Source organism: Pinus tabuliformis, chromosome X (genome assembly GCF_031772625.1).
Source record: "Pinus tabuliformis cultivar Carrire ecotype Pingquan chromosome X, CPIR1, whole genome shotgun sequence".
Classification (NCBI taxonomy): Eukaryota; Viridiplantae; Streptophyta; class Pinopsida; order Pinales; family Pinaceae; genus Pinus; species Pinus tabuliformis.
In genome coordinates, this window is record NC_142308.1 from 541,113,067 (window position 1) to 541,125,127 (window position 12,061).

General features: G+C 41.5%; 1 protein-coding gene across 3 annotated transcripts in view; it reads left to right on the top strand.

The window, feature by feature from the left end:
* EMB2369 (tRNA synthetase class I (I, L, M and V) family protein) overlaps window positions 1-12,061 on the top strand; it is a 279,373-nt gene that overhangs the window by 37,726 nt on the left and 229,586 nt on the right. For all 3 annotated transcript variants that reach the window (XR_016264120.1, XM_089446857.1, XM_089446858.1), the window contains exons 2-3: window positions 6,670-6,814; window positions 6,990-7,046. Coding sequence is in view for 2 of the 3 variants with exons in the window: in XM_089446857.1 (XP_089302983.1) it covers window positions 6,670-6,814; window positions 6,990-7,046 (202 nt within the window). In the remaining variant the exon portion in view is untranslated. The remainder of the gene's footprint in view (window positions 1-6,669; window positions 6,815-6,989; window positions 7,047-12,061) is intronic.

The following is a 12,061-nucleotide window of genomic DNA, read 5'->3' on the forward strand; positions in this document are numbered from 1 at the left end:
AGGGCATCTATTTTGAACGTACACGACAGTGTTGGCAACTTCCGCCCATAAGAACTTCGGAAGGCTTTGATCATGAAGCATGGCACGAGTGGCTTCTATAATAGAACGATTCTTCCTTTCAGCAACACCATTTTGCTCAGGAGTATATGCGATAGTAGTCTCCCTCTTAATGCCAACTTCTCTACAATAGTCATTGAACTCATTTGATTCATATTTGGTTCCATTATCGGTCCTCAATATTTTGATCTTCTTCCCGGTTTGATTTTCGACCAAGGCTTTGAAAGAACAGAACCATGAGAATACTTCGTCCTTCTTCTTCAAGAAATATATCCAAGTTTTGCGAGAGAAATCATCCACAAAGATAACATAATATAAATATCCTCCCAAAGAGTTTACGGGCATCATACCAGATAGATCAGAATGAACCGATTGCAATATGTTGGTAGTCTTGCTATCACTTTAGGGGAATGGTCCCCTTGTATGTTTTCCTTTGGCACATCCCTGACAAACACCTTCATGTTCTACTTTAAATTTGGGCATACCTGTTACCATCTTCCTCGCATCGGGTAGGGCTTTATAATGAAGATGAGCAAACCTTCAGTGCCATAATTCAGATTAAAGAGATGTATCGCAAGACATGGCTCCTAGTGGACTTCCTCCAACTTGATATAGGCTGTCAACCCTGAATCCAAGAGTAAATGATTCTTTGAAATTTCTTTTCCAAACACGTACATTTCCATCAATGAATGCCACGTTAAATCCTTTGTCCTCCATCACTGAGATAGATACCGAGTTCTTCTTTAGATCGGGTACATATAGTACTTCTTGTAGATGAATGGTGTTACCTTGATTCAATTGAATAGTAACATTCCCAACTCCCTTCACAGGATAGGTGGCATTGTTTCCAAGGATAATTTCCAAATTTGTATCCTTTTCAATTAGATTTGAAAGAGCTTCCTTATACCTAGTGCCTGAGGTACCATTATCAATCAACCAATTTCCCAAAGTATCCAGAGGAGAGGCAATAGAGAGGGCATATATAAGATACAATTCTTTTTACGTGTTATCAACAACATTAGATTCATCATACCTAGAGTTTCTTGATATTTTGGGAGGGCGAACATTTCCATGTTGAGTAGCGGGAGCATTCCTTTTTCCTTTGTTGATGAACCTGCCATTCTTTTGATTGTTGTTGCCTCTAAAATTGTTGTTGTTGTGGTTGTCATCATCATGAGGTGTATCTCTTCTATTAGGACACTCCCTAGCATAGTGGCCAAACTTGTTACAAATGAAGCATCTTTCCTTTCTTCCATTTTTGAATCCCGACCTTCCTTGACATTGTTTCTTTGACCTGCATTGTTCTTCTTTTTAGCATGAGCGGAGAATGCAGTAGGGTCGTTCCTATTTGAAGGCATATTCATTTCCATCATTCTTGTCTCTTCTTGAGAACATCTAGTTAGCAATTCTTCAAAACCTGGAATCTTGTAATTGTTGAGAATAGTAGTGTTGAACACATGCCATTCACAAGGAAGTCCTACAAGGGCAATGAGAGTGAGTTCCCCATCAGCAATAGCTTCTCCAATCAAAAGAAGATCATTTTTGATCTCAGTAATCCTCATGAAGTAGGATTGAATATCTTCACCTCTTCCCTTCTTTATGTCCTTAGATGTGTTCAAATCCTCTACACATCCTCTACTGACCTATGTGCTGCTACAACAACTCCTTGCATCTCGCACCGTTGCTCACCTCTCTGTGCCATCTTGCACTAGTGCAACACTCCCGTGCTTCTCGCACTGTTGCAGCCTGCTAGCCTCGCGTTGTCCGGAGACTCCTGCACTATAGCACTCTCTGCCGCTTCATCCGCATTCATTTCTACCTGCGTCCGCTAGTCCTGCTACTACTCTTCGGGGCTCCCGTAGCAAGGTATAATCCAAGAGGTTGGGTACCTCAAGGATCCTACCCCTTATATCCTGTAGTCCTCCTGACTACAGCTCGATGTCTCCCCACTTCTCAAGTGGCACATGAGCACTCATGGCACAATCGTCCTCCTCCTCGACTTTTTTTCCCGCCTTTGTAGGTGCTGCCTTTGAGTTCGAAGCCTCTCCCTTGCTTTTCTTCGTAGGACATTTGTTCGCAAAATGACCCAGTTCCCCCCAATGGAAGCACGTGACCTTGGAGACGTCCTTCTTCTTCCTCTTCTCCTGCTTTCCCGCAGATGCTAGATCCACATCCTCTTCTTCCTCATTCTTGATGTTGACCCCTTTTCTGCTAATCTCCACCTTGGTAAGCCGTCTGATCTCTTCTTGTCTAAGAGCCGCCCACAATTCTTCCCACTCTGGAAGACTCGTCCTACCCAGTATGCTCTGGACAAATACCCCCCAATCCTCGAAAACTGCATTCAGTGTGGTCCTCACCATCAATTCCTCATCTAGCGTGGCCCCTATGGAAGTTAGCTGGTCACGGATCTCCTTCAACTGGCCGATCTCCTTCAATTGGCCGAGGAAGACATCTATCTGCTCTCCCTTTTGCATCTAGTATGCCCTTAGCTGATTCTCCAGGAGCATATTCCTCTGCACGGAAGTATGCTGGTACAATGTCTTCAAGGCATCCCACATCTCCTTTGTCGTTTCCTTCTTGGCAATATGTGGTACCACATGATCCTTGACCCCATCAAGGATGATGCACTTAGCCTTAGCCATTGCCTCCTTTGTCTAGAATGGACAAGATCCTGACCTTCCAGACCACAAAGTTGGACGCTCCATCCAACCTATCTCGATCTCTCAGCCCATTCTCGACCATATCACTTCTCTTCTTTTGACTCCTCCGAGTCTCTCTACTTTCCTCCTGGAAGTCCTCTGTTCGACTCCTGCTGAGTCTCTCAACTTCCTGTCTGGAAGTTCTCAGTTCGACTCCCTTTGAGTCTTGATTTCCCTTCTGGAAATCCCTTTGCCAACGTCAAGTTGCCCCACTCCTATCGTCTGTGCAACTGCACCACTGATCCAGATTCCTTGGCTAGAAATCCTCCTCGGCAGCAACTCCCCCTTGTTCTTGCCCTATTAGGTACTGTTCTGATTGTAGTGCCCCACCAGCTTCGCTCCGCAAATTACCCATAGCCTCCTATACCTCAATAACTGAAGGATTGAGCTACTTGGTTCTGTGCAATCACGACACCAGCAAATTAGCTCCCCCAGCCAACTGCGTCAGTCCTCCTGTCCTATGCATGGCTCTGCGTGAGCCTGATTTTGCCTCACTTAGCGTCTGCACTGCCTTTCTCTGGCCCAGAATGATGACACAGTCCCTCTACATCACTCCTCCCTCTGTCGCCTTCTGCAAGGATCAACTCTGTCACTCGGGACAACTAAATCTACTACAAATGCGCTGCTCGACTGATGCCTTCAGTTTTCCCGTGATTTGCAACCACGCTCTGATACCATGTTGAAATTTCTAAGTTTAACCCATTAGAAATTCTTTCTGTACTATTTGGTTTATTTCTTCCTACTTGTTTAATTACTTAACAAGTTATTTACCATGTAAATACTGAAAATAAACACAAGTATAGTATCAACATCTACAGATCATCAACTGAAAGAAAACAAGCACACAAGTGACACCGTTATTTTTGGACCAATGTCCCTGGAAGAACCCAATGCGGGAAAGCCAGTGCAACTATTCAGAGGGTTACATTATTATGCAGTTTATCAGAGTACAATTAGGTGCCTAAACCGGCTCACTTGACAGAGAAAAATATACGGCAACAATACCTCTATGTCCGGAAACAGGTATTTAGAAAACCTGTCCCACAGAAACCCTCTCCAGCACAATTGAAGCTCAACGCTGGCCCTTCTGGCCTCTGCGTCAGCCTCTTGCTGACTTGCATTAGCCCAGGACTCTCTGCATTAGCCCTCTGAGGCACTGTGCCTCCTCTGGGAGCCTCTGCATCACTCCCTCTGCCCTCTGCGTGGATGTCGCAGTCTCTCTAGGATCTGCGCTATCTCTGCTGGGCTCTGTGTGGTCTGGACTGACTGCTGCTTTGGCTCTCTCTGCTTCTGTGTTGGTCTCCCAGTATTGTCCCTGCCTCTCTGCCTCGTACTCATTGCCCCTCGTTGCTGATCACTGATTCACTTTTGCTTAGCAGCCCCGCTCTAGCAAAATGAATGACTGATCGTTCTGGTGTGTTCTCCAACTGACCCTCAAGCCTCCTCTTATACTTTTCTCGTTGGTCCTTCAACGACCGAAATTAAATCTCTAATCAACGACTAAGATTAGATTTGGCTTGATCCATGACTTTTGGAACCTTCTAACCCAGTTTTATATTAATACCATTAATATTTTATTTTTCTTAAGTTTAGACTTAGGAACTCCATTAAAAATATTAATTATTTTAATATCTCCCAAATCGGTTAGAATCTGCCAAAACCATTTTTGGGTCTTGGAGATCTCATGTGCTTTAGCCTCTCCACCAATTTTCATGGCTAGAGCACATCTGATGCTACCCGAAATCAACAATAATTACTCTTGACTCCGAATCTCCCTAAAGGATTTGGCATTGGTCCACCATAAGATGATCACCTTAAACATATTCTCCTTCTCCCCTCTCCTCTTCTTTAGGTCTAGTCCTCTAGGTCACTTAGGGCATCAATTATCTCACGATCTGGCCATCCAAATACTTCGATTTTTGGTCCACAACTGTGTTGGTGTGTCCTCAAATAGCCCTCCAAATTTCATGAGATTCCAACTGTGGGATCTTGAGATATTGCAAGCCCTAGCTTGAAGACTAATTCTTGCCCTTGGTTTCCCTTAGGCTGGAAACTTCACTGGGATCCTTGCATTTGCTTTCATTGAAAATTCATTCCTTGATCCTTTCCCTCTCCCTAATTAGGTCAAGCATATCATTGGTTGCTAAATCCTGCCCCCTTGACCTAACCTTGGGTCCACTTGGTCCCGTGTGGTCGCATGCACTATCAAGTCCAATTCTTCAAAGATCACCTGGAACCTAAGTTTCCACAAGAATTTTAGGGCTTAGGGATCTCCTTTGTAATACATACTCAAAACCTAACCCTTGAAACTCTCCCCAAGCCCTTCCTTGAGAGCCTTCCATCTTGTCTTCCAAGACAAGCAAGCCACATATTTGAGCCTCTCTTGTGAATAGGCTTCCAGGATCACCCCTCGCCCTATCATTGGTCCATCCATTTCGTGATCCTTATCATAACGGGTCTCCTCCCATCGGTGAAAGTCCGTAAAGAGTAGGGAGCCTTAGTCGAGGTGATAGTGGGCTATCACTCCATTGTTGCCCTTAGCCTAGTAGTAGCCCTTCAAGGATCCCCTTTTAGGACCCCTGCTAGTTTGAGCGGTAAATACCATTAATGACAAAGGTGATGACTACTTGGTTTGGTCGTTTGCTTAGATTGTAGCCTCTTAAGCAAGTTCCCTGTCATGGGGAATAGTAGAGGGGTTGCTCAATGATGAATAATTGTCTAGGGGAATTCAATATAATCCTATTCTCTGTTTAGATGGAGTGTTGGCCATGGTGGGACCACCAATCACAGGTTTCTGATTCTGTAGGAGGAGAGAAGCTTCAAATAGTCTTGTCCTTTGCACAACTAAAAATATGATGTTTATGTATGTGGCTTTCCTAAAGAGCCAATGACCATTGAGTTTGTTTTACCATACATGGTCTTCATATCGTTTGTGATAAAAGGCTGTAGTTCTATTTTGGGTGCTGTTTTGACTAGTTGTCATTCTTTGTAAAAGGTTGAGTTTTTGTGAGTTGGGGTTGGGCGGGGAGGCAATTGGAAATTTGCTTTTTGTGTTGATGTGTGGTGTTAGAGTAATACAACACTCAAATAGATTTTACAGGTTTATATGTAGTAAACATGTAATGTTTTTGCTAGTGAAGTTTTTGATTAGTTGATGACTATGGCAGAGTCTTTACTACCAAGTACACGAATGAAGGTTTACTAAGGCATGGTAGAGTTGACTCAAGTGTAATACAGTTATTATTTACCGGCATCTCTCTATGTTTCTCTTGTTTTTGTGCATATCTTTTCTTAAAAATCAAGAGTGTGACTGTGTGGCTTTGAATTCCAAGGACCTTCCAAGTGAGCATGCAGTGTAACCTTATCCCTATCTTCCGAATTCCCTCTCTTGTTGTTAGATACTCAACCTAAGTTTGCTGTCCTTTTGTATTTGCACTTTTAGTTTTCAATAACTTATATCTATTTGTCTTGGAGTTGCTTTAGCTGCTCCCTTGTCTTCTTTTGCGAACTTTTATAATCCCATTGACCTTCACTCACCTTTGGAAATTAATACCAGTTTAATTGAATTCCACGTCTGTATTTATGGCTAATGAAACTATTTACCCTTAGATCAGTGAGCACCATCTGTATTATTCTTGACCCGTAACTCAGTTTCACTTCTAGCTAAATAGATTGGAGTAGAGAATCTTTAGGTGCTTCATATAAGTGCATGACGGCAACCACATGATGGTTTTTACTTGTCCATTGTACTTGTATTTGTGAATGTTGGTGGTTACTTTCTTCTTTTTGGATAGAGGAGGAGCAGATTTAAAGATTTGATTTTGGTCAAGGTCAATCTTCATATAAAAGTGTCGGTTTATCAACTCATATTTATAGCTAACAACACAGCAAAGTTATTGTCTAAATGTAACAGCGGAGCAGGATTGCATGTTGGTCACCCAGAAGGCTACACGGCTACAGATATTCTTGCTAGATATAAGCGCATGCAAGGCTTTAATGTTCTACATCCAATGGGTTGGGATGCTTTTGGGTTACCTGCTGAGCAATATGCTATTGAGGTAATGTGATTAGCTTGTTTGCTAAATGCTTGTCTGACATGAGAATTAGATGTTCCTTGCTACAACCTTTCCATTTTTCTTTATACATTGTTAGCATTGTTGGACAAACTTTTATTGATATTAGATATGTGTTTTTAGTTTCTTGATGCAATTATTTTTTATGCATTGTTCACAGACTGGAACTCACCCTAAAATTACAACAATGCGAAATATAAATCGATTTAGGACTCAGGTGAGGGCAAGCATCGCAGTTTTTAGTCTAATAATGTCTTTTTTTATGGTTCTATCCATTTCATTATGGTTGGTATATAATTTTAGATTGAGCTATCTGTATGTTCTTTTGTGCAAATTTAGAAAATATATAATTGTTTATGTTTTACTAGTGATCTTGACTCATCGTCAAGCACAAATAAAGTCAATAAAGTTGGTGTGTAGTCTTTCTATATAGCATACATCTGAGAATTTATTAATATTTTAGTGACACTTAGCAAAACAATGATAATATTACAAACATAATCAATCTGAATGTTTCATTCATTGAGAGTTAATGGAATGGGAGAGCTTTGCAATGGTTTGAGCCAGTTCACATGATCTCTTTCACTTTCTTAATCAATTTGCACCCCGTCCTTTCCTATGGAATTGAGCTCGGGTTTGTGGAAATTTCATGAAATCTGTGCTTATGACAAAGTGACAAATTTCACCTCAAAACTTTAGGCTTCCCAGATATAATTCCTGTAAACTTTCAGTGTTATGGTTTGTTGCTGCCTAATCCACACCTGGGCTAATGTGGAGAACCTTTAATCTACTTGGTATGGCCTTGGGGGCAAGTCTTGAGTTGAACAGTTGTCACTCAAATCTTAACCCCTCTGTCCAGGCTAACTCCTAGCGAAGCCAAGGGGGGTAGTCCCTATGAGAAAAAAAAAACTAAGGCTTGATTAAGCTAAATTAAACGAGAAATGCCTAGGAGTTAATTGTAATCATGAATTTATGTATTTAATGAAAAGAGAAAAATAAATTTATTATTTTGAGTCTTGAGGCATGGGTTCCATGCTCAAGGGAAATTATTTTTATAGGTCAAAGCACCCATTGAGTGCTTCTAGGTTTGTTATAAAGTCATTGAGTCATTGTCATGTATGAATGACCCATTTGGGCATGTTACATATTTCAAGAAAATTATTTGAGTCAAATTAGAGTCAAAAGACCCTCCAAGACCAAGTCAATCATGCAAGCATCAAATCGGCATAATGGAGCAACATGTCGGCCTAAGGACATGTCAAGTCGGCCTAATAGGAGGCTCAAGGAAGCCTATATATAGGGCACTCGGCCTCATTTGGAGAACACCCTCTCACTCACATAAGTTCGATAAAAGAAACGAAAAGAAGTGCGAACAAGAGGAGACGAAGGAAGGAGAAGAAGTCAAAGTTTTGGGTTTTGTTTTGGGCTACTTCTCTCCATACGTGCGAAGAAATTAGGGCACATATTGTTGTAGTGAAGCCAAGTTGCAACAGTGAAGTTAGGTCACCAAGAAGAGGAGAGAGAATCTACCTAAGCGAAGAAGAAAAGTTGCAGCTTCTAGGCAAATTGGAAGTTGCAGTTGTAGTTTCTGATTGCAGTTGAAGTAGCTGTTTCTGGGCAAGTCGAAGTTGCAGTTCCTGGGCAAGTCGAAGTTGCAAATTCTGGGCAACTCGAAGGTGCAGTTGCAGGATAGGTCGAAGTTGCTATAAAGAGGAGCTAATAACTCAACCCACAACCAAAGGAATATGAGAACCAACAAGGAAACAAAAGTAAAACCCACAACACCATAGCTATCCAGGAAATGGCAAGGCTTAAGCAAAATCACTGTCAATCCAGGCAATCCAACATGCTAATGATAGATCATAACCAATGAACCACATGCATATGCCATGCATGGAAAAACTAGCAAGGAAATCATACATGCAACTCGGTACATGCAAGCAAAACCCTCTGTAGGTGCTGATCTCGATGTCCTCTTACATTTTCCTGCTCTTCCTTTGCCTTCTTGCTCCAAAACTCCAAGTATGCCACACTCCTCCAAGAGTGCTCCAAGAAAACTCTTAAGTGTCCAAGAGTATGAGAGATAGAGAATAGAGAGAGAGCTCCAAAATTGAATTGAAAAAAGTATGAACTGATCCTCGGAAGATTTTTTATTAATGAGGCTTCTATTTGTTAGAAAATTAGAAAGGCAAAAATATTTTCTTTATATAGATAATTACTTGTGATATTCTTATGTTCCTCTTTTATCTTTTAGTTCATCAAGCAATTACCAAAACAATGACACAGAGATCACAGACACCAGATATATGCGGACATCCAGGGAAAAACCCCCATATAGGGGAAAACTCAGTCAACAACACTTCCTTAATAATTTCACGAGATGATCCAAGACTCTTGAACTAGACACAAATTTCCTCCACACCAAGTCAAACTTTTCTTCCTTCTGTAGATGATAACCCTTTCAACAATAACTTTGACCTAGCAACAAAACTTGTAGTAGCAATAGAGCTTCGATCCAACAACAACTTCGACCCAGCAATTAGCCCGACAATAGCTTCGACCCAACAATTAGCCTAGCAACAACTTCGACCCAGTGGTTAGCCCATTAACAACTTCTACCCAACAATATCTTCGCCCTTCCAGCAAATATCCTAGTAAATCCACACGAGTGAGAGAGATAAACGCACAAACTTCGATCTTCCTTCTTCCAGCAACTTCACACTTTTTCTGCTCTTATTCTCTTAGATATCGAACTTGTGAGTGTGAGTGCTCCAAATGAATTCGAACTGCTTGTATATATAGGCTTCTGGTGACGTCGAATTGTTGAAAGAAAGTGTAACTAGGTTCGGTATTTGTCAATGTAATTTTGATCTTTGTACTTGTCAAGAAAAAGAATTATTATTTTTATAAATAATATGAATGAGTTTCTTGCTCATTCCATAGGTCTAGGAAAGTCAAGGAGTCAAAATAATGTTGAAGAGCTCTTCTTGAGCATATATGTAATTTATATGGGTCTACCTAGTGACTAGATTAGCCCTCCAAGACTAAGCACAATCCTCCAAGTCAAGCATCAAGAAGTCTGCCTGCTAAACGGTGAAGAGAACTGTTAAGTCGGCCTCAAAATGAATATTAACATCAAGTCGGCTCACATATGGAGTCACATCTTTTCAGTGGACATGTTGGCTCAAATGCAGGGGCAAACCACTATATATACCTAGCTGGGGTATCCGCAAAAGACACAGAAGAATTTTGGAATCCTCTGAAACTTCGGAGGTGCAGGAAAGTACATAACTCGCATTTTTCTGAGATGATTCCGTGAAGGAACTTGGATCACTTTAACAAGGCACATTATCTTGGACAAGGTACAGGATTACAGTTTTCGGTTGAGCACATAAATTCAAGTATTTCGCTGGGTTCAATATCTCTGTGGTTTTGGATGTTCATCATGATCACAATCTTGGTATACTAGGATAGTCTTAGCATATCTATCATGATAATGATCCTGGTGTAAGAAACTCTCAGCTATACACACTAGACGTCATTCTCCAAGATAGTCACAGTCTCAACATGATTATGATCTCACTGTTATACACTCTCGGTATGCCAAAAAACAGTCACAATCTTGGCACATTGACAACTATGATGAAAGATCATAAGGAAGACCTCAGTGAAGTGTTCACATATATATCTCAGTATGGAAGCCTAATCAATATGATAATGATCTCAGTGAGAATTGCAGTGATGATTAAAGAGAAGATGGAGACATGGTTCAGCAGTTATGTTCTCATTATGAATATATTAGTGAAGATGCATGGATGATGACCTTGGTGAAGTAGCAATTTTCATGATGATCTCAACAGTAAGATAGGATTGTTGACTTGGTCTTGGAGTGGCCTAGTAGGTCAAGGGTCATGGTCTTGATGTTCGTCAATTGGAATCTCTATAAGAAGAATTACGTGCGGGTTTTCCTCTCCAAGAGGGAGAGGTTTTGGCCCTGGAAGAATGCCAACTCCTTGTGTTCTTGTCTCTTTGTTTTGGTAGCAGTTTGATGAAGTAAACACACACACTCATAATAAGAAAAAGATCAAGGTAAGATAAATGGTAAAAGCATTTCACAAATTGTTATCAAGTATAGAAGAATCTATCTACTGCTATCTGCCTTAGATTCTTCAACACGAATTACCCTGTTTGAGGCCGACATGATCTCCTTGAGGACGACTTGGTGTGGAGGTGACAAATGACTTATTTGCCTCAATAATAAGTCTTTTTACATGATTCAAAAACCCAATAAGGGTCTCTTTAAATGGACAATCGCTCTAATGACTTAGTATAAATCCTAGAAGTCCTCAATGGGGACTGTCACCCACCATTTTGTGGGTGATATCCCTAGGAGAATCTTTTTCTACATGATGAGCCTCAGCCGGCAGCCAGCAGCCCCTTGATGCCTCTTGCTAGCTCCTTGTGCCATTTCTCTGCCGCTTGAGCCAACTATGTGGTCCCTCACCCACATGTATTGATCGTATGTTGAAGGTGGGCCTCCCGAACCTAAAGGTATGTCTTTTCATTTGGTAATTGAGTATTGGGTTTACTTATCATGGATACTTTTGGGTATGGATTGATGGGGGGATTTGGCGGAAAGTGTGGGCTTAGTTTGTGCTCTTGTCCCCTTGATATGTTTTAGTTGTTACCCTTGGATCTTAGTACTGTGGGATCTCCTTTATTGACCATTTCGTTCTAGGGTGGTACTACTTGGGAAACCTCGACTTTGGGTGCGGGGTCCCGCTCCTTTATCCGCACATATTACTCCCTTTCCACTCACTATACCCCCATTCATCTTTTCTTCCACCTGGGTCCACATAGGGCTACCTTCCCTATCCCCTTGCCCCCACCTTGGGTCAGGGCTAGAATGATGCCCCGAAGGTTGAAGTAATTAAAAAAAAAGTGAAAAGAATAGATGGCCACATTTAACATGAAATTGTACCACATAATACAAAAGATGGCCAAGACAAAAATAATTAGCACGTGGGCAAAAGCCATTACATGAGCTCTACAAGGATTGTATCTTTGTCGTCGTTGATCGGCTGACAAAGTACACACATTTTTTCGCCGTATCCGCACACTACACAGCAGCGCAGGTGGCCGAGATGTTCTTTAGAGAGGTCTTCAGGCTACATGGTCTTCCTAAGACCATCATCAGTGATAGGGACAACCGCTTCATGGGCGGGTTTTGGC